The sequence below is a fragment of the Phytophthora cinnamomi genome (genome assembly GCF_018691715.1).
Source record: "Phytophthora cinnamomi strain GKB4 chromosome Unknown Contig2, whole genome shotgun sequence".
Taxonomy (NCBI): Eukaryota; Oomycota; class Peronosporomycetes; order Peronosporales; family Peronosporaceae; genus Phytophthora; species Phytophthora cinnamomi.
In genome coordinates this window covers 903,579-924,999 of record NW_027150935.1, presented here as the reverse complement: position 1 = coordinate 924,999, position 21,421 = coordinate 903,579, and the positions used below count along the sequence as shown (strand labels likewise).

Genomic DNA, 21,421 nt, shown 5'->3' with positions numbered 1-21,421 from the left:
GTTTGCATGTCGTCCAAACAATTTTAACAGCATCTTTCAATGCAAGACATCTTACCACTGCAACAATCGCACAGAGCGTCGAGATCGTGTTTCCATCCAAACAGGAGCTTCATTAGCTTTAGTTTGCCTCCAGGCAATATACCTACCGACTCCCCTCGCATTCGATCACTACCTGCCTATTCATACGCAAATATGCATGTGCACCTCACGCATCAGGTGTAGGAGAACCGATGCGCTCCTACAGCGGCACTGCACCATCTTCACTCGAGCGGGACGAGGACGACGAGGACGACGTAAGGGTCGAGTTGCCGTTAGGCGAATGGGACATCGGGTCCTCGTAGCCCACGCGGATGCGGAGCTGCTGCATCTCCGTTTCCCACTTGCCCTCCAGGTGCTCAATGTGGTTGCGCAGAGTGCGGATCTCCTCCACCATGCCAGCGTACTCGGCTTCAGCGGCTGTGCGAAGTTTTCCACGGTCACGACGACGGTAGACGCACTTGAGCGTCTCACCGAAGGCAACCATCACCAACGCGAACACCATGGAGAACATCCACTCGTACCACTCGATGTACGCGAAGCCGAATAGGTCATCCATGATCACGGGGATGTTGGTGACGGACAGCGTCAGCGTGATCGAGCCCACAGCCGCCATTTGCATCCACTTGTTGCTGAACATGTCCTTGAAGACAGACTTTGTGAAGCTGCGGGCGGTGTACGCGCGAAGCATCTCCATTGTCGTGATGTAGATGAACGCCATGGTCTGCGAGCGCGACGTACCATCAGACACGCACTCGTAGTCACCACCGTAGCAGAGGAGCTCATCGCTCTCGTAGTAGTTCAGCGAGCGAATGCTTTCGTCGAAGAGGTAGGTGCCGTTGAGATCACGAGCGCCACAGTTGCTGTACGCCTGCCAGCCATTGCCCATGCCCATCCAGCGCGAGCATACCACATTCTTGTAGCCCTCTTCGCCGCTCTTGGCATCGACACCAGCGGTGATGTCGTCAAGCAAGACATTCTCGAAATTCCAGTATAGGCCACAAGTGAACACGATCAACGCACCGGTCGCGATTAGGAAGGCGTTTGAGAGCACAAGCACCCAGAGACGGCCGTAGATAATGTGCTGCGATCGAGGACGCGGGCGCTCCGACATTACCGTGCCATCACCCTTTTCGAGGCTGAGCGCCACAGCAGCCATGCCGTCGGCAAACAGATTGAGCACTAAAATCTGAAGAGGCTCCAGTGGGTTGGGCATGCCCACGGCGATAGCCGTGAAAATCACAGTAATCTCGCCGAAGTTGGTCGACAGCAGAAAGCACACAAAGCGCTGGATGTTGCCGTAGATCTCGCGACCCTTTTCGACAGCAGACACAATGCTGCAGAAGTTGTCATCCGTCAGGATCATGTCTGAGGCACCCTTAGCAACCGCAGTACCAGCGATCCCCATTGCCACACCGATGTCGGCTTCCTTTAGTGCCGGGGCGTCGTTGACACCATCACCAGTCATCGCCGCCACATGCCCTTGACGCTGCAGTGACTTAACGATCTCGATCTTGTCTTCGGGCTTCGCGCGCGCAAACACTGACACTTGACTCGTGATTTCGTCCAGCTCAGCATCGGGTAGGTATGCGTTCTGGCGCGGACGCAGCACACCACAGTCCACCGCTTGCGTTTCGGCATCAGCACCGTTCTGCAGTAGGTCGATATCGCGAGCGATAGCCACGGCGGTTTTGAGATAGTCACCAGTGATCATCACAGTTCGAATGGAGGCCTGACGAGCAGTGTGGATTGCATCCTTGACGCCCTCTCGAGGAGGATCGATCGAGGCGACGAGTCCAACGAAGATAAGCGGTGCGCAAAGAGCGTCAAACTTGGCCTCAACATCGTCTTCGTCGTCCGAATAGGGCATCTTGTCCAGGGGGCGAATCGCGACGGCAAGAACCCGCAGCGCTTGAGATGACAGATCGTCAACAGCCTCTAAGATCCTGGCACGGTCACTTTCGTGCATTTTCGTGACAGATCCATCAGTACGTAGCAGCTGGGTGCAGTTCTGGGCGATGTAGTTGGGAGCTCCCTTGACGTTTGCCACAAACTTTGTGTGTCCAGGAAGTTGGAGCATGTCAAGGCGTGGTTCACCAGCCGGGATCTCGTTGACTGTGATCATCATCTTTCTCGTAGATGAAAAAGGAACCTCGGTCACTCGCGGGTATGTCTTCGTGGCCTCCTCACGCCAAATGCCAGCCTTGGCAGCCGCGACAACCAGCGGGGCCTCGGAAGAGTTACCCATAGGCACCCACATAGTGGCACCCGTCTCACTCTCTTCCTGCTGCAAACTCGTGTTGCTGCACAGTACCGCAGACAGCAACGTCGTGCGCACCGGAACAGAGATCTTGGCCTGGCTGACACCCTTACGGAGAATGTCGCCGGTGGGGTTGAACCCCGTGCCGGTAATGTCGTACACGACCGAGTCGCTCCACATCTTGACGGCCGTCATCTTGCCTTCCGTCAGAGTGCCCGTCTTGTCCGTGCAGATAACCGAACTCGCGCCCAGCGACTCGACCGCAGCGAGCTTGCGCACGAGTACGTTCTTCTTTACCATGGCGGCCGTGCCGGTGGACAGGCAAATGGTGACAACCATGGGCAGTCCCTCGGGGACTGCACTCACAGCCAGCGACACGGAGACCATGACCATGTTCAGCCACACGGGGCGTGACGGGTTCTTCGGGTCGGCGTTGTCTCGGACCATTCCGACCACGAAAACGATGACGCAGATCCCGAGCACCACGGTCCCCATGACGACACCCAAGTGGTGTAGGCTCTGCTGCAGAGGGGTCATCTTCGGGTAGTACTTGTCCACAAAGCGGCGCCAGCAGTTGGGGCGTGAGCCGTCGGCATCGCTGCCTCCCCTGAGCAGGGCGGCAATGGAGCCCACACGGGTCTTCATGCCGGTTTCCACGACCACGCCGGTCGCGTTGCCCGTGGCGACGGACGTGGAGGCGAAGACCATGTTGTCGGCCGTGAGCTTCTCGCTGCGACTCATGTCTGCGTCGTACTTCTTGAGCACGTCCTCGGACTCGCCCGTGAGGATCATCTCGTTCACCTTGAAGTCGGAGCTGACGATGAGGCGGATGTCGGCCGGCACGATGTCTCCGGTCGTGAGCACGACGACGTCGCCCGTGACGAGCTGCTCGCTCGGGATCTGCACCTGGCGGCCGCCGTCGCGCAGCACGACGCACTGCGGGGACGTCATCTTCTGCAGCGCCTCGAGGGCGTTGCTGGCGTTGTGCTCCTGGATGGTGGCGATCACGGCGTTGAGCGTGACGATGGCGATGATGGCCAGGCCCTCCACGAACTCCTGCAGCGCGATGGAGGCCACGGCCGCCGCCATGAGCAGGCCGATGATCACGTTGGTGAACTGCAGCAGGAACACCACGTAGATCGGGGCCTTCTTCTCGGCCTCGAGCGCGTTGGGCCCGTTCTGCGCCAGGCGCTTGCGCGCCTCGTCGGCGTCCAGGCCGCGCTGGGCGTCGACCTGGAGGGCCTCGAGGATGGCGGCCGCGGGCCTCTCGTGCCAGGCCCACTGGTCCTCTCGGCGGTCCACCTGGGCGAAGGACGCGCGCGTCTTGCGCGGGTCCATGGCCACGAGGCGCTCGGCGTCGCTCAGGAAGCGGTCGCGGTGCTCGCTGGCTGCGGCTGCGTCTGCATCGCGGCGGTCGTCTTCGGCCAGAAGGAATTGTTGTTGTTGTTGTTGTTGGCTCTTGGCGCTGCCCGCTCTAGGAGTGTGCGCTGCAGCGTAGGAGAAAGAAGAGCAGGGCGGCGTCTCCTCGGCCGCGGCCGCGTCTTGCAGAGACGACGCTCGCCTCAGTTCGCTCGGGTCCACGCATGAGTCTCGGCCATATAAGTCTGGGGGGTCGACCATTCAAGGGGGGACGCGGGAGGGAGGAGGGGCGGGCAGGGCTGGAGGCTGGAGGCGGAGTGCGCGCGAGGCGGCAGATTGCGAAGTGAGCGCTGGAAGGCGAGGGTGGTCAACCAGTACACTCATCAGACGGTCTCTTTTCTGCGTCTTAATCCGTCTTTCAACGGATTAATATATCATGATTCAGTAGATGAAGGTACTGTATCGTCTCTTGTTAACCATGCACGGAGACAACACAGGAAATTATGTACTGATTGACGGTAGTTTGGATTCTTTCAACGCGCGATTTTTAATCGACGGGGCATTTGCTTTTGCAAAAAACAAACTTTGCTTTGATGCGGCATGGGCAGCGAGGACACACGGCGGCCGTGACGACCTCGGTGTACGAGAGAGGCGAGCAGGTCTCCGCGTCGGCGATGGCAGCGGCATAGCACTTGAGAGAATCTAGCCTTAATTGAGCTTTCGGGTCTCTTTGGCAGGTCCCACTGTGCGTTGGCGTCATTGCCGTTGAATTACTGCGCTGCAGCATGATCCTGCCTCGGAGTATGCTGTATTCTGATCTATTACGACGACCTGACCAGGACCAAACAGCATAAGCCTTCGATGCAGCATACTTGACAGCGTCGAGGCCGCCGATCTTTGGCAGATGCGAGGTCTGCCCCATCGTCGGATTCGTCCCTCATCGCGAGCGGCAACTTGTTGCCTTCTTGCCGGAGTCTTTGCGCTGCCCGATGGCGAGCATTGCTGCGGCGCGGATACATATACGTGCGCGTCGCCAATGGAAGGTGAGCACCGCCATGCGTCACGATGTGTCCGGTCGTGTCGCGAGCGCATGAAGCGCCTTGCGTCGGAGAGGTCTCTGCTGTCGCTGCTCCGTACACGTGCAAGCGCTGGTCCTGCGGCCTCCGCGGCGCGGGGCTCTGCACTGTTGACACATCATGTCACGCCCCGCGGGTGGGAGCTCCGGGTTGGAAGCGTTTTGGCAAGTTTCGAGTGGCAACACGAACGAAATTCGTCAGGACACGCAAGGGCAAGCTCACTTTATGGCTATCTTCGCAATTAACGTGGGCTCTGACGGGGTCCCGGCCGATTAACTCTGGTTGAAGTTAAACTGGACGTCGCCCTGCACCGGCTGGAAGTTGAGCGCCTCGCCGGTCTGCTCGGACCCCACCACGGCCGGCGCCAGCGTGGCGTCCGCCTCGTCGCCGGCGTTGTCGAACCACGTGTCTATCAGCTGCGACGCCATGCCGCTCACGTCCTCGTTCTGGTCGTAGCACAGCTCCTCTATCTTCTCCAGGCAGCCGCTCTCCTCCACGGCTATGCGGCCTTCCTGCGGGTCCTTCTGCAGCAGGCTCTCGATCGCCTCCAAGATGACGAGCTCGACCATCGGGTCTTCCCACTCGTCGAGCAGCGGGCAGAACGACTGCAGCACACCCATACGCACGGCTTCCTTAATAAAGTCGAGGTTCGCTCGTACGATAATGTTGCACATCGCCCAGGTGGCCTCGCGCTTGACGCCGTACTCGGCCCAGGCCATCTGCTCCACCAGGCCGTTGATAACTCCAGGGGCGTTCATCATCGCAACCACCTGCTCCTCCTGACCACCAGCAATATTTGACAGCATCCAGCAAGCCTCCTCACGCACCGCACGACTTGTTGTGGTCATCACGCTTGGGATCACTTCTAGTAGCTTGGCGTCGATCACGGCCTGGGAGAACGAGATCTCCGCGGACACAATGTTGCCCAGTAGCCGCAGCACTGGTGCCAAGATGACACTGCTCTGTGAAATGTACAGCAGCTCCACGAGCCGCGGGCACAGCCCGGCGCTCACGATGCCTCCCACGACGTCACTGTCGTGCAGGGTCATTTCGACGAGCGCCCAACAGCTATCGCACAGCGTCAGTACTTGTTCGTCTAGCAGGTCAGTCTCTTCGTCCTCGAGCTCGTCATCTTCGCCAATAGCGTCGTCCACCACCTGCAGCGGGCGCATGTCCGCCTTCTTCGCCTGGAAGACCATGTTCTCGCCCGTCTCGAAGTTCACGTCGACGTCCATGACCTCCACGGTCGTTTCATCGACCTCGCGCACAAACCGCACGACGGCGATATCGTTCGGCGCGGGTTTGCCCGTGTTGATCTACGTCAGAAGGGGCCATCGGTTAGACAAAAACTCAGGTCGTGATGACATGTCACGAAGCAACAACAGCACGTAAACTCACCTCGAAGATCCGCCACGGCGCGATGGCTGCGGCCTTCTTGAACTTGATCGCCTCGCCGGCCTGGCCGTTGGCCGAGACGAAGTTGCTGACCTTCTCGTTCGAGAGCTGCAGGATGATGCTGGCCAGCACCTCCATCATCTCGCGCTTGGTGTCGGGGCCCATGACGCCGCTCTTGTCCAGCACGTCGGGGAACTCGACGAGGCTGCGCAGCAGCCACACGGCCGCGCGGCGCAGCGACGGCGTGGCCATGCGGATGTGCGGCAGCACGAGGCTGGGCGGACACACCTTGACGATCTCCTCGCAGCTCTCGGCGGACGCGGACGCGATGTTGCCGAGGCACCAGGCGGCCTGGATCTGCAGCTCCGAGATGCCCGACTGGAAGAGCTGCACGAGCTTGGGCACGGCGCCCGAGCCGATGACGGCGCTGGCCTTGTCCATGGACGAGATGAAGCGCAGCGCGAAGGCCGCGTCCGAGTGCAGCTGCACGGCGTTGGCGTCGGGCAGGGCCTCGTTCAGGATGGCCACGAACGAGGGCAGCGCGGCCAGGATGGTGCGCCACAGGCCCTCGTGCTGCGAGTCGCTCTCGTCGAAGAGCGGCGGCACGCCGCTGGACAGCAGGTACACGAAGGCGCGCATGGACTTCTGCCGCGTGAGCGCGTCGGGCCGCTGGATGCCGAGCAGCAGCGCCTGCGAGCGCGAGGCCAGGTTCAGCAGCAGCTCCTTGCGGCTGGCCGTCTGCGCGGCGGCCGGCGGGTGGTTGGCCTTGAGGTTGCGGCGCGTGGCGTACGCGTCCTCCTTCTTGGCCTTGCGGATGGACAGCATGGTCTCCTGGCGGTTGCGGCGGCCCGTCAGCACGCCCACGTTGCCGCCCACCTTGACGGACTTGCGCGCCTTGGGGGTCGACATGCCCGCTGCTACTGCTGCTGCTGCTGCCTGGCCGCTGACTCACTTGATTCCAGTATGAAGCTGCCCCAAAGCGTCCGCATCCCGATGGCCTCGGACATAGCCGAACACCCGCCAAAGCCGATACGTCCGCCATACTGTCAAGCCATGACGGCGCTCGCGCTGCGGGACGCGACGGCGCTCGTGGCCGCGTACGTGGCCCGCGCGTCCTCGGACGCGGCCGACCGGGCCGTCTGCAGCCCGTGCAGACTGGTGCGCGGCGGGTTCGGCGCCGCCGTGGGCCGCTCGTGGCCGCTGTCCCCGGGCGAGAGCTGGGTGCGGCTGGACGTCGTCACAATGAGCCAGATGAACGTGCCGCTGCCCCAGACGGACAGGCCGTCGCTGGCCCAGCAGCTGCGGACGCGCCGCGCGCTGCTGGAGCTCGTGTGCCAGTTGAGCGCGACGCCGTCGTGTCGCTGGGAGGAGAGCTTCGAGGCTCTGTGGTGGCCGGCGCTGCTCCGGCCCGCGGACTTCACGCCAGACAAGTACCTCGAGACGGTGCGCGACGTGGGGGCGGCCCCCAGGTTCGCGCTGGCCGTGGGGAGGCCGACGCTCGAGGGTGTGCAGATGATCTTTCAGTTCCTGCAGATGGACCCTCGAGGGCTGCTGGCCGAGGAGGACAGACTGCTCATTGAGCGCCTGCGGGTGTCCGGGTGTGTGCGGCAGAGACGACGGGTTGAAATTTGTTTGCGACTGTCCAACAACGTGGTGGACACTTCCGTCCTCCGAAGCATGGTGGATGGTTTGCGGTGGGACATTTTTCCAAAGGTGGACACTTCCACGAAGGAGGAGGAGGGGGAGGAGGAAGAGGAAGAGGGTGGCTTCCGCTGCGTGGAGTTTGAGGTCACGTCGCTCTGGTTCGACAACTGCCGCTTTTTGAGCGCGGCGGAGGACTTGAAGTTGCTGGCCCAGCTTGTCACGCTCCCGTCGTCGACGATCCGCAATTTGATGCTGCCTGGGGTGTATTTCAACTCGCTGAGAAACCCTGCGGGGCTCCAGAGTTTCAAGTCGTTTGCTCGACAGGTGCTTGCCCCGTCGTCGCCTCTTAGAGCTTTGGACCTGACACGAGTGGGGATCGATGGCAATTGCATGGCGGCCCTATGCTCTGCACTTCGATACTCGTCGCCTCTGACGAAGCTGTCCGTTGGGTATACCACGCGAGGTGCACATTCGAACTCGCGGCTGTTGTGGGCCTGGATCTTCCTGGCTGTTTTCCATGTAGACTCGGGCTCTGAGCTGGAACACTTCGATGTCTCTGGATTGCAACTGCAAGCACAGGACGTGGAGGCCCTTGTAGCAATGCTTGAGTCGCCCCATCCCGGTAGAACTTTGGTACTCTTGCAGGACGGGCGTTTGCCTGAGGGGGAAGGGTGCGAGGAGTGTGAACTACCTCCGAATGAGAGGCTTTTCGTTCGGCTGCTGGATGGTTCCCAAGCGTGGGCAAGTCCTGGCTATTCGGCAGCGTGGCCACAATTGTTACCGGGAACACTGCAAGCAAGTGACTTTGAATACGAGGTGATGGTGCGGCTAGTTGACTGGTTATGCATTCTGATTCCAGGCTATGGTGTTGGCTGGGTCGTTAGAAGTGCTGTACGGTACGAAGCCTCAAAGCCATCGAACGTGGCGAGAACGTCCTTGGCAACAACACGTCCCGGGTTGCGGTCTCTAACGTATCGGGGCGCTGAGGAGCAAAGCAACGGTGTCCTAGATTTGCTGCGGCTACTCGGTAGATCCCTGACCTCTCTGGATGTTCCGGCGTGTGGACTAACTTCTCTGGACTTGGGCACAATTCTTAATGTCTGTCCGAATTTATCCAGACTGAATGTGACCCGCAACGTGATGGCGGACCTGTCACCATTGCTGCAAGCGTATGAAGAGGGTCGCTGTCAAATAGCAAATTTGGGTGTGCTTGTGGAACCTATTACGGATATTATTGATACTCAGTTGCAAGCGTTGTTGCTGAACTCGAGCAGCAAGATGTTGGAGAAACTCCAGCTCGAAGTCATCGGTCGGGATGCTGAGGGCGACAAGATTGAGGGGAGCATTTGGGACGGACTTCAGCGTGCTCTTTCAGCTAATACGACGTTGCGGTGTTTGCATTTGTCCCCGCTATCTGCTGGGACTCAGAAGGCAGCAACGGCATTGGTCAAATCGTTCAACGGGCAAGTACTGCGTTATAAAACACCGCTTCAACTGAAGACATCGTTTCTCAGCGTCGTGGAGCATGGAAATCTATCTTCGAGTGCGGGATCGCTTGATCACATGGTGTTGTCCAATATTTTTTCGATTGCTGCGACCTCTGCAGTGCGCCGTGAAGTAATTGTTCGTCGATAAAACGTCAGAAGTGTTGGTTTCTAAGTTATCCGTCACCTCGAAGTGTGGTATACAGTGACCCTATTGGTCTCGAGACTTCAATGAATTACCTTGAAAGCCACTTAAATTTGAAGGTGTAGTCTATGCCTACTCAATCAAGCCAACACTGTCAATACGACCGTCAGTGACTTGTCTGTTGTGATAACGAACTCACCTAGATGAATTAGAGGCGTCTGCAACAGGTAGATTACCCAGAACACCAATTGACATTGAACCAGCTTCCAATCGGTCTGCAGCACGAAATGAAGTTGGCTATGGGAGACAACTGGAAGCGGCGGGAACGCTCAAGGAGCAGTAACAGGAAGGACAGCAGCTGGAGCCCTCCATACAACAACACGTGTTGAGTTGTGGTTTTGAGCTCAGCTTCAGACATATCTCGCAGGTACTGCGATTTGCTGACACGTAAATCGGTGCGCTTACCGAACGAAAGCAAAAGTGACGTAACTACACCATGAAACAACTGAACAATAATTTCTTACGCACCATATACGACAGGGACGACAACTTCGGTGAACTTAATCAACACGAGGAATTTTGTTCGTCGAAATATGCGAAGGACCTCGTGAACAAAGTGCTGCCGCTCGGGCTGAGTCAGGCGCTCGACCATTTGCAGCGATATTGCATTGTGTGTGAGTCATGCCAGGCCAAGGAGCCCCGTGAATGAGCGAGACTGAAGGAGCAACGCTTTCTGCAGGCATCACAGCGTTGTGACTGAATTTTGTTTGTTCTTTCCAAAGTATTTTAGGAGGGGAATGGCTAAATGGCGTTGCGTCTGAAGCTCCGTTGCCCCCACTTGAAGCCGTCACGCGGGCCCTCCTATCTCCCCTGGCGCTTTTTCTCCTCTCGGATTCCATCTCGGCAATCCATGGGCTGACAGAAGTCTTCCGCGAGCTTTTACGTCTACTGGCGAGTCGTAAAATGCTCTTGGTGCTTTTACCGTCAGCTTGAAATTGTTCGTGGCAAAACACTGCGATGCCCAGCATCGCTATGTGTCATAAGGGGCCATTTTGGCGTTTAGTAGTTGGATATGTGTACCATTAGATCGCGCAGTCGATAGATTGCGATGCACGCGCTCACAAAGTCCATCGTCAAGAGACTGGCGGTGACGACAAGTGAAGTGGAGCTGCGCATGCAGATCGAGACGAAGAGCGTGTTGAAGACTTCGACGTTAAAAGTAACAAGCAAGGGCTGGAAGTCGGGCAAGTACGTCGTATCAGCAACTTCTCCGTCATCTTTACAAGCGGCAACAGCAAGGTCAACGGCAGCTGCGTATTTGCATCAACCATCGTGAACGCGTAGCAGAAAAGCGGATATACTACAGCAAGGCTGGCTTTCACCGATATCATGACGAATTGAGACTGGAATTGTTGTCGAACAAGACGGCGAATGCACTGGATCAGCCCAAACGGTATCCAGACTACTGCGGACGTGACTGCAAACACCGGCAGATTGAGAGCAACAGGTGAAATTGGTAACGGGAATCCTAGCGAAGGGGCCAAGGCGAAGTACGTCGCCGTTATCCTGTTGTGTAACGCATTACTGCAACAACTAGCGTCCACGAGCGATAGTCTAACCCTAAAACACAGTAGTTGATTTCTGTAAGCCCCGCAAGCACGAAAAAGCCCATGATGAGCCAGAAGTAACTATGCGGGGTTGGTTCTGCCTCAGGAGGCATGAGCGGCAGAACAAGACACGGTAGTGATGTACCAAAAAGCAGCAATACGGACCAAAATGTAGTTGCGTGCTTTACTCCGTTTTCTCGCTGCCGAAGGAAGGCATGTAGGCGCTGTAAACGCTCGATAGAGTAGGCGCCTCGGTGTTCCACATTCACGGCGCTCCACGCGCGTGTGCCCAGCTGCCACACCTTCCCAAGCATTACAGTTCGTGAGAGACTTGATTAGAAGTGCTGCATCCGTAGACATCAGTGTCCACATCTGGAGCGCAGGATAATAATACCTAAGCCAGGTTGGATTGTCAAGGGTTGAGTTGAATGCGATGACCACGACAAGCGTTAATTGCGGTCTATCGCTCTGTAGCCTCAGGACTGGGAGTCTCACACTGTCGTGAGGTGTGTGAATAGTGTAAGCTTGTCAAATATTCTTTTCACATTCCCTTGTGTGGACTCATGCGCCTTGCAGCACTAATATGATATTCCCGACTCGATGGTCCACAAACTCGCAACGCAGTTGAGCTATTTCTTACCAGCCCTGATATTATGTAAGAGTCCCGGTACAAACAGTGCCAAGCACGCACCAAGCTTAAAATTTCAGGGATTAAGGGGCGATATTCCTGTAGGTACAAAGCGAATTGCGCCGTGAAAAATCAGCCAGTTGAGTTTTGCATGCTACTGTACTGTCGAGTCATCGATACGAAGTATTAATATACGCACGAGCATTAGTACAGTATGAAACGTTGTTCATCTGTAGGCCCGCCCTGCTGCGTGCCGTGGATATTGGTGCACTTTGACGCCATTGCAAGTTACAGGTGTACTGTATGGCACCCGCACGAGCGAGAAATCAAATGCTCTCTAAACCCTTGAGCTTTGCACCGACGTGCAGACTGCAATGTGTAGCCACCCTGGTACAGAAGAATGATGCGCTGAAGGGCTCGCTTCCTCGGGGCCACCTGGCAGTGCTCTATCAGCGAAATTTCGCAGCAGGATCAAGTTTCGGCTTTGAAACCCCTGCAACTTGACGCGACGTTTACAAAAGTGAAGCATTTCGCTTTTCTACTCGGCATTACTGCATTTTGAGAACGTGCATCGTTTCGCCGTGTCAGTTCCGCTGGAGCTGTTCGAAGCTTTGCTAGAATCGCCAAGGATGTGCTGGTCGGCTCACGGTGTACTAGCTTACACGGTGTGAACCAGCCGAGAAAACAAGCTCAATCCACACCACGGATTATGAGGGAGAATTCTGCTGCTTTTTTTCGGGTTTTAATGCCAGAATCGATCATTAATGTAAGTGAACCACATTTACATGGTACCAGGATACAGGAATGAGAGAATCGTCTTAGTCATGAAAAGTTATATCGTACAAGTATATGTACCATTATCCGTCAGTTGAGAGCCATAACAAGGAAGGAAAAGATGAGACCGCAAACGGTGGAGCAAGCAAGATGCTGGAGGACTGCATTGACAGCTTCCTGTTGAAGCAAGACATACACGGACAAGTAAAGGTAAGCAGTAGCAGCTACCAAGAGAAATGATAAAATCTTCTTAGGATTTTTAATGGCTACTCTGTAGACCAAATAAAATCTCTTTCACACATGTACCATTTTCGAGAACTCGTAGTTTCATCATTCGAGAACACTATTGTGTATATTGTATAAGTACTGGAGCAATATACAGTAAAACCCAAAACTGTGAAAGTACAATTGACTTCGGCCAAATTTTGGAAACATTTGTTCGTGGCGTACCGTAATGGTGTTTGCCGGACGGTGATGCGATTGCCAAGATACCCTCTGCAACAAGAAAATGAGTTGTAGCTCACAAAACGGGCACTGCCTGCTGTCTTTCCACCGCCATCCGCGAAGAGAGAAATGGTTGTCCAGATGACCACCGGCCCAACCAGACCGCTTTCTTGAGGGTGCGTCAAGCACCATTCATTCCTCGATTTACTTCGCAAGTACCAGGACCCATCGGCCTTCGGTTATTTCAATTGCAAGCATGCAGGTGATTCCGAGCGTCATGGCCCTCGGTGCCTTTGTTGCCGCCCTCGTCTTCAGCCCGGAGGCTGTCCGCGCTCAAGTTGTGGAAGCTGAGCCTGGCACCGAGCTCTTCAACCAGTTCCGCCCGGTTTACCACTTCTTGGCCCGCGAGAAGTGGATGAATGACCCGTGCGCGCCGTACTACGACCAGGCCACTGGTCTGTATCACATGTTCTACCAGTCGAACCCGAGCTCGACAATTTGGGGCAACATGACCTGGGGCCACGCCGTGTCCAAGGACCAGGTCACCTGGAAGGACTACCCGGACGCCTTGCTGCCCTTCCAAGACAAGTGGGACAACCTCGGTGTGTTCTCGGGTTTCTCCATGGACAACGCCATCGACGGAAAACACACGGTGTTCTACACGGGCGTCACCGCTCTCCCCATTTCGTGGAAGAAGGAATACCTTTTTGGCGAGCACGTGCTGTACGCCACCACCAGTAACGGTGGCTCAACGTGGCAGAAGGGTGTCAAGCCTCTCATCAAGCTGCCGCCCAAGGGCCTCAACGTCACGGGTTGGCGCGACCCGATGCCGTTCCACTCACAGTCGCTAGACAAGCACTTCGGCTACGACGCCACCACCGGAAGCAACTACATGATTTTGGCTGGCGGCATCCACAACGAAGGCCCGCGTATTTTCCTTTACCACGCCGAGGACTACGTGAACTGGGAGTACAAGGGCTACCTGCTTGCCAAGGAGAAGAACACGTCCTTCTCCGAGTACAGCGCCAATTGGGGCTTCAACTTCGAGACCACCATCTACCGCGAGATGAAGGACGAGGACGGTGAGCTACACAACGTGATGTTGTTTGCTGCTGAGGGCGACCCGAACCGCTACCCGATGTGGGCCACGGGCACCTTCGGTACTGCTGGCAGTGACAGCGCCGGCTCGGACTCTGACAAGGGTCTGTTCACTCCTCTGATGGTTGGTGTTTCGGACCGCAGCGACTGGTACGCCAACAGCATCTACACCGACAAGCACGGCAAGGACGTGCTGATCGGCTGGATCACCGAGGACAACAACTTCGCCGAGGGCCAGCCCCAGGGCTGGGACGGCATCCTGTCGGTGCCGCGCGAGGTCGGCATCACCATTGTGCGTGACATCCACGATGTTGACGACCATCTCGTCGGCAAGGGCGACTGGATCGTGTCGAGCACGCAGAACCTTACGGTGGCCGGTGGCAAGAAGCTCCCGAGCAAGACCATCAAGACGTTGAAGGTGCGACCGCACAGCGACCTGAGGCTGCTGCGCAACCTTGAATCGACCGAGGTGGTGACCACCATGGCGTTGAACAGCACGTCCAAGGCGTTGAAGTCGACTGGTAAGTCGTTCGAGCTCATCGCCCAGGTGTCGGAGTTTGAGCGCGGCACCCAGGTGGGCTTCGAGGTGCGCCACGGCAAGGCTGGCAAGGAAGCGACGACTATTGTATACGACGACAAGGAGAAGAAGATCATCATCGACCGCTCTACCAGCTCGAACGCTGAGTGCGCCGTTTTCACCGACAACAAGGTGACCCCTGTGTCGGATTCGGTATGGGGCCACTTCTACCTGTACGACATTTTCCAGCCTGTCTCGGGCGAGGACGATGCCTCGGACTCTGGATCGCTGGAGTGGGCATTCGATTCGGCTTCGGACTCGGTTGCTGGTGAGGCGGACTTCGACTCCCTTGCCGACTCGGACTCGGACTCGGCCTCGCTTGACGATGCTTCGGACTCCGACTCCGACTCGCTCGCGGATGACTCGGAGTCAAGCGATGGCAACGTGTACAAGGTCACCCGTGAAAACCTCAACTTCCACGTGTTCGTGGATGTGTCGACAGTCGAGGTGTTCGTGAACAACCGCTTCTCGCTGTCAGCTCGCATCTACCCGTGCGGTGAGGCGTCGGACGGCATCTCGTTGACCGCGTCGGGCGACGCTACTTTCGAGAAGGTGCAGGTGTGGACAAACCCGAAGCACGCGTGGCCGGCCAAGCGCACGGTGCCCACCAAGCAGGTCCACAAGAAGACTGGAAAGGTTGTGACGGTATAAGTTGAGTGAGCGAGTGCAAGCCGTCTAGAGTAAAAAAACACCCCCTTTTTACGACGTCGCATCTTCGCCGTTTACGGTAGCCATCTATCTCGTCAATTGTTCTTCCCAAATCAATGAGTCCTCTAAAACTTTCAGCAACAACAAGTCCGGTAAAGCAACTTCAACAAATACGCGCTCTCAGCGATAAAATACACTATAATGTGCATGGAGCACTCACTTTCGACGAGTGCGAGTCGCTGTTGAAGTTATATTGTTTGCATGATTCGCAATTGATGTTGAAGATCCAAATATTGAAAACTCGTCAAAATTTGTCAGAAAGAAGAAACAACCGAGCGATCCAGAGTAGCCCCACACGCTATGAAAGCAGACAAAATTACCGAATCATACTAGTAATAACTAGATAACGCTACGTGTTTTGGATTTATGTATGCTCAAAGAGCATTGCAGACAATGTTGCTTTGACTACTCGCAAACCTCAACCTCGACCTGCTTAGAAGGTGGGCACAACGCGCTTGTCAGCCCACGCGTGCTTCGGGTTCGTCCACACCTGCACGTTCTCGAACGTGGCGTCACCCGAAGCTGTCAGCGCAATGCCGTCAGACTTCGTCTGGCTCGCGCACGGGTAGATGCGGGCCGACAGCGAGAAACGGTCGTTCACGAACACCTCCACGCTCGACACGTCCACGAATACGTGGAAACTCAGCTTCTCGCGCTTAGCCTCGCACACGTCGCTCTTCGACGCGCCCGTGAAAATGTCGTACAGGTAGAAGTAACCCCACACCGACTCGGAGATCGGCTTCACACCGTTGTCGGCGAAAACGGCACACGTGGCCGACGAGCTGTTCGAGCGGTCGATGATGATCTTCTTCTCCGCGTCGTCGTACACGATGGTCGTCACCTCATCGCCGGCGCTGCTGCGACGCACCTCGAAGCCCACCTTGCTGCCGCGCTCGAACTCCGGCACCTCGGCGATCAGCTCGAACGACGCGCCCGTCGAGTTCAGCACCTGCGACGAGCCCTTCACCGACACACTGGCCACCTGCTCGTGCGCGTTCTCGTTGCGCAGCAGTTGCAGGTCGCTCAGCGCCTTCACGCTCAGCGTCTTGATGGTCTTGCTCTGCTTCGCGGAGCCGTCGGCGCACTTCATGTCCTTCGAGTCGGACACGATCCAGTCGCCCTTGCCCACGAGGTGGCTATCAACGTCGTAAATGTTGCGGACAATGGTGATACCGACCTCACGCGGCACCGACAGCATACCGTCCCAGCCCTGGGGCTGACCGGTTGTAAAGTTGTTGTCCTCGGTGATCCAGCCGATCAGCACGTTCTTGCCGTCCTTGTCGGTGTAGATGCTGTTAGCATACCAGTCACTGCGGTCCGAGACACCGACCATCAGAGGAGTGAATAGGCCGGCCTCAGGGTCGGTCTCGACACCGCAGCCGCCACCGGAGAACGAGCCCGTAGCCCACATCGGGTAGCGGTTCGGGTCGCCCTCAGCGGCGAACAGCATCACGTTGTGCAGCTCACCGTCCTCGTCCTTCATCTCGCGGTAGATGGAGGTCTCGAAGTTGTAGCCCCAGTTGCCGCTGTACTGGGAGAACGTCGTGTTCTTCTCCTGGGCGATCAGGTAGCCCTTGTACTCCCACGTCTTGTAGTCCACGGAGTGGTAGAGGAAGTGGCGGGGGCCAACATCGTGGATGCCACCAGACACGAGCAAATAGTTGCTGCTGTTGGCGGCATCGTAGCCGAAGTGAGCGTCCAGCGACTGCGAGTGGAACGGCATCGGGTCGCGCCAACCGGTCACGTTCAGACCTTGAGGCGGCAGCTTGATCAGGGGCTCGCTGCCCTTCTGCCAGGTCTTGCCACCATCGTCCGTGGTGGCGTACACAACGTGCTCGCCGAACAGGTAGGGCTTCTTCCACGAGATCGGGAGGGCAGTCACACCAGTGTAGATCACCGTGTGCTTGCCGTCAATGGCGTTGTCCATGGCGAAACCCGAGAACACACCGAGGTTGTCCCACTTGTCCTCGAACGGATGGAGCGCGTCTGGGTAGTCCTCCCAGGTGACCTGGTCCTTGGACACGGCGTGGCCCCAGGTCATGTTGCCCCAGATCGTTGAGTTCGGGTTGAGCTGGTAGAACATGTGATACAGGCCAGTGGCCTGGTCGTAGTACGGCGCGCACGGGTCGTTCATCCACTTCTCGCGGGCCTGGAAGTGGTAAACCGGGCGGAACTGGTCGAACAGCTCGGTGCCGGGCTCGGCCTCCACGATGTCACCGCGGACAGCCTCCGGGCTGAAGACGAGGGCGGCAACGAAGGCGCCGAGGGCCAGGACGCTCGGGATCACTTTCATGGTTGGTTGAGGAAGTCTCCGAAGATCGGGTGGTCTTGGAACTTGGAAAATAACTTCAGCGAAGCGAAGTGAATTGGGGAATGCCGAGCTCAACGGATTCGGCTGGACCGAAGGCGTCCATGGCTCCACCTCGTGTTCTATGACGGCCTCGTCCATTTTGACAGCCCCGCTTGAAGTTGGGGAGGCCACAACACCGCGAGCGCCGAGTTAACAGTGCGTTGGCTGCGGATCCCTTGACGAGGGCGCTTTTTGCACGCGTTTGCGATGCCTCGAACTTGATTTACTTCAGTTTGCTCAAGAGGACGTGAGACGTTCGAAAACCTGCTATTTTGAATACTGAAGCGACGCTATTTGAAGACGCGATACAACCTCTGTTCTGAAAACCTGCGGAATTTGGATGAACCTGCGATAGATGAAGCGCGAATACAGGTCGTCGTGACGCACATCGACGCAGATAAGTTCAAGCTGCGTTACCGACCAAGCAGCCAACCTAGGGTCCAGCTGTGCTGGCAGAGGCACCGCAAAACTCGCCGAAATTGCGCGCCAAAGGGTTAACACGGCAGCGACCGTCACTGCAGGCGTGTTCGTGCTGCAGAATGCGCTCTCGCTCCTCAATGCGGCTCACGCATCACGCAGCAGCAGTTGGTAGGGATCACCTCGGAGAATTTACAGCCAGAGCGCGCCGAGGCTTCGCTTCAAAGACGCTCCGCCGCCTTTCAAAGCTGTGAGATCAAGAGCCGGCATGGGGCTCGATCATACGATTGATCATGCCGACGGCCAGAAAACGGAGGTGATTACTTGTGCCGGGGCTCTGTCGCTGGTGTTGCGCTGCGGCGCAGGAAGGGGAAGAAACGCTCCGGGCAGCATGTGTCGGGCTCTCTTCCGCCTCGACGTGTCCCGGACTCGCCAACTCCCAGGTGGTGCCATGGCGTCAACTGCGAAAGCTCGACACTCCGCCTATTATAGAAACGCACTGGTGCGGTATGTCAAGGCTAACGTGGGCCGCGCGTGAGTGAGCAACTATAAGTTCCCTCCATCACCGACTATCAACGCAGATCCACAGCAGCACTGTGGTGAAGCTTGCGTCCCAGTTCCCTGCACTGCAGATCCTACGTTCTGCAGGCTGTGATGGGGGAGGCATTGCCTAACATCCTGCTGGGTTGATTATTCACAGTAAACACTCAAACTTGAACAAGTTCCTCTAATCGCAGCTCGCAAACCGGATGCAAGGGGATTCTGAATCCCCTGAATCCCGGATTCACAGCCCTCCACATTCCGTTGCGAGTACATATGCACTACAATCGCCACTTGGGAGCACATCGTGTAGCTCGCAGTAGTCGTAGTAGGCATCCCGGCGTCGCTACAGCAATCGAGTTCAAATACTGCGCATTTACTGCCGCTGCAATGCGTCCGCCTGGGCGCTTCATCTTACGTATCCGCTTCCAGAAGTGGCGACTTTCGCAAGCGCAGCGCGATTGCGGGACCACATTCTCTACAATTGATTCCGTCGCTGCAGATTGAGTGTACATGTCGCGAGTCCACGTTTGAAACATCGAAATGTATATAATTGTACTTGTAATGGCGAGCACAATTCAACAAAATCATGATATGGTTTGCAGCGTAAATGCCGAAGCACATACAGCCACACAGCTGTGGTCGGCCAGTCCTCGCCTACTGTCGGACACAACCACCGATAGTAGAAATTTGGATAACAAAAGCGTTGAATTGATGCAGAGATACAATTCTTGACAAAATCAGTCTTATGTCTGCTCCAAACAGTTAGAAGGAGGGCCATCAGCTACTCACGAACTACCTCGACCTGCTTAGAAGGTGGGCACAGTGCGCTTGTCAGCCCACGCGTGCTTCGGGTTCGTCCACACCTGCACGTTCTCGAACGTGGCGTCGCCCGAAGCAGTCAGCGCAATGCCGTCAGACTTCGTCTGGCTCGCGCACGGGTAGATGCGGGCCGACAGCGAGAAACGGTCGTTCACGAACACCTCCACGCTCGACACGTCCACGAATACGTGGAAACTCAGCTTCTCGCGCTTAGCCTCGCACACGTCGCTCTTCGACGCGCCCGTGAAAATGTCGTACAGGTAGAAGTAACCCCACACCGACTCGGAGATCGGCTTCACACCGTTGTCGGCGAAAACGGCACACGTGGCCGACGAGCTGTTCGAGCGGTCGATGATGATCTTCTTCTCCGCGTCGTCGTACACGATGGTCGTCACCTCATCGCCGGCGCTGCTGCGACGCACCTCGAAGCCCACCTTGCTGCCGCGCTCGAACTCCGGCACCTCGGCGATCAGCTCGAACGACGCGCCCGTCGAGTTCAGCACCTGCGACGAGCCCTTCACCGACACGTTGGCCACCTGCTCGTGCGCGTTCTCGTTGCGCAGCAGTTGCAGGTCGCTCAGCGGCTTCACGCTCAGCGTCTTGATGGTCTTGCTCTGCTTCGCGGAGCCGTCGGCGCACTTCATGTCCTTCGAGTCGGACACGATCCAGTCGCCCTTGCCCACGAGGTGGCTATCAACGTCGTAAATGTTGCGGACAATGGAGATATCGACCTCACGCGGCACCGACAGCATACCGTCCCATCCCTGGGGCTGACCGGTTGTAAAGTTGTTGTCCTCGGTGATCCAGCCGATCAGCACGTTCTTGCCGTCCTTGTCGGTGTAGATGATGTTGGCGTACCAGTCGCTGCGGTCCGAGACACCGACCATCAGAGGAGTGAATAGGCCGGCCTCAGGGTCGGTCTCGACACCGCAGCCGCCACCGGAGAACGAGCCCGTAGCCCACATCGGGTAGCGGTTTGGGCTGCCTTCCGCAGCAAATAGCATCAAATTGTGCACTTCGCCATCTTCGTCCTCAATTTCACGGTAGACTGTGGTCTCGAAGTTGAAACCCCAATTCGCACTGTAGGATGAGAACGTCGTGTTCTTCTCCTGCGCGAGCAGGTAGCCCTTGTACTCCCACGTCTTGTAGTCCTCGGAGTGATAGAGAAAGATGCGCGGACCCACATCGTGGATGCCACCGGCAACTAGAATGTAGTTGCTGCCCTTGGTGGTATCGTAGCCGAAGTGAGTGTCCAGGGATGCCGAGTGGAAGACGTTCGGGTCACGCCAACCCGTGACATTCAGCCCAGCGGGTGGCAGTTCAATCAGAGGTTCACTGCCCTTCTGCCAGGTTTTGCCGCTGTCCTCTGTGGTGGCATACACCACGTGCTCGCCAAAGAGATATTTTTTGGTCCAGTGAATTGGGAGCGCCGTGACACCAGTGTAGAACACTGTGCGCTTTCCGTCGATGGCGTTGCCCATGGCGCTCCCCGAGAACGCACCCAGGTAGTCCCACTTGTCCCCGAACGGATGGAGAGCGTTTGGGTAGTCCTCCCAGGTGACTTGGTCCTTCGACACGGCATGGCCCCAGGTCGCGTTGCCCCAAACAGACGAGTTCGGGTTGTACTGGTAGAAGAGATGGTAGAGATCAGTATCTTCGTCGTAGTACGGCGCGCACGGATCGTTCATCCAGTTGTCGCGCGCCATAAAATGGTACACGGGGCGGAACTGCTCAAACAGCTCGGATCCTGGTTGAGCAGGAACGATGTCGGCGCGTGCAGCCTGCGGGCCCCAGGTAGCCGCGGTCACCGGCGTTGCGAGGGTTACGATGCTTCGGACCACTTTCATGCTTGGGGACCGGGAGTTGGTGTTTGGATCAGGTGGGGGGGGGGGGGTCTTCGGCGTTGCGAGGAAAATTGAAGAATGGCCTTGACGAAACAGAGACCCAGTGCTCGTCCTCAAGGGTCTCTTCATATTTTGCTTTTACATGTACTTAGCGAAAGTATGGTTGGTGAACGACTTTGTTCGCGCAACGTCATCATTTATTCCGCTCCTTCT

General features: G+C 57.0%; 6 protein-coding genes across 7 annotated transcripts; 2 read left to right on the top strand and 4 right to left on the bottom strand.

Moving 5' to 3' along the window:
• Positions 1 to 238: 238 nt before the first annotated feature.
• Positions 239 to 3,862, bottom strand: IUM83_12302 (potassium/sodium efflux P-type ATPase, fungal-type; the record flags this gene model as incomplete). Of its 2 annotated transcripts, none has more annotated exons than XM_067936921.1 (2): positions 239 to 760; positions 2,351 to 3,862. In XM_067936921.1, 2 exons carry the CDS (start codon positions 3,860 to 3,862, stop codon positions 239 to 241), a joined length of 2,034 nt encoding a protein of 677 aa, XP_067800183.1. The 2 variants fall into 2 exon arrangements, with proteins under 2 accessions (XP_067800183.1, XP_067800184.1); XM_067936920.1 differs by lacking the exon at positions 239 to 760 and adding an exon at positions 2,223 to 2,239 and having other exon boundaries at positions 2,314 to 3,862.
• A 1,141-nt stretch (positions 3,863 to 5,003) lies between these two features.
• IUM83_12301 (putative importin subunit alpha) lies at positions 5,004 to 7,035 on the bottom strand (the record flags this gene model as incomplete). The annotated part of the gene is made up of 2 exons (XM_067936919.1): positions 5,004 to 6,047; positions 6,130 to 7,035. 2 exons carry the CDS (start codon positions 7,033 to 7,035, stop codon positions 5,004 to 5,006), a joined length of 1,950 nt encoding a protein of 649 aa, XP_067800187.1.
• A 144-nt stretch (positions 7,036 to 7,179) lies between these two features.
• Positions 7,180 to 8,740, top strand: IUM83_12300 (uncharacterized protein; the record flags this gene model as incomplete). Its single annotated transcript, XM_067936918.1, has 2 exons — positions 7,180 to 8,565; positions 8,630 to 8,740. The coding sequence occupies 2 exons, from the start codon at positions 7,180 to 7,182 to the stop codon at positions 8,738 to 8,740; spliced, it is 1,497 nt and encodes a 498-aa protein (XP_067800186.1).
• A 4,368-nt stretch (positions 8,741 to 13,108) lies between these two features.
• Positions 13,109 to 15,178, top strand: IUM83_12299 (putative glycoside hydrolase; the record flags this gene model as incomplete). The annotated part of the gene is made up of 1 exon (XM_067936917.1): positions 13,109 to 15,178. The coding sequence occupies one exon, from the start codon at positions 13,109 to 13,111 to the stop codon at positions 15,176 to 15,178; it is 2,070 nt and encodes a 689-aa protein (XP_067800140.1).
• A 490-nt stretch (positions 15,179 to 15,668) lies between these two features.
• On the bottom strand, positions 15,669 to 17,528 carry IUM83_12298 (putative glycoside hydrolase; the record flags this gene model as incomplete). Its single annotated transcript, XM_067936916.1, has 1 exon — positions 15,669 to 17,528. The coding sequence occupies one exon, from the start codon at positions 17,526 to 17,528 to the stop codon at positions 15,669 to 15,671; it is 1,860 nt and encodes a 619-aa protein (XP_067800139.1).
• Positions 17,529 to 19,351: 1,823 nt separating this feature from the next.
• On the bottom strand, positions 19,352 to 21,211 carry IUM83_12297 (putative glycoside hydrolase; the record flags this gene model as incomplete). The annotated part of the gene is made up of 1 exon (XM_067936915.1): positions 19,352 to 21,211. The coding sequence occupies one exon, from the start codon at positions 21,209 to 21,211 to the stop codon at positions 19,352 to 19,354; it is 1,860 nt and encodes a 619-aa protein (XP_067800223.1).
• Positions 21,212 to 21,421: the final 210 nt, after the last annotated feature.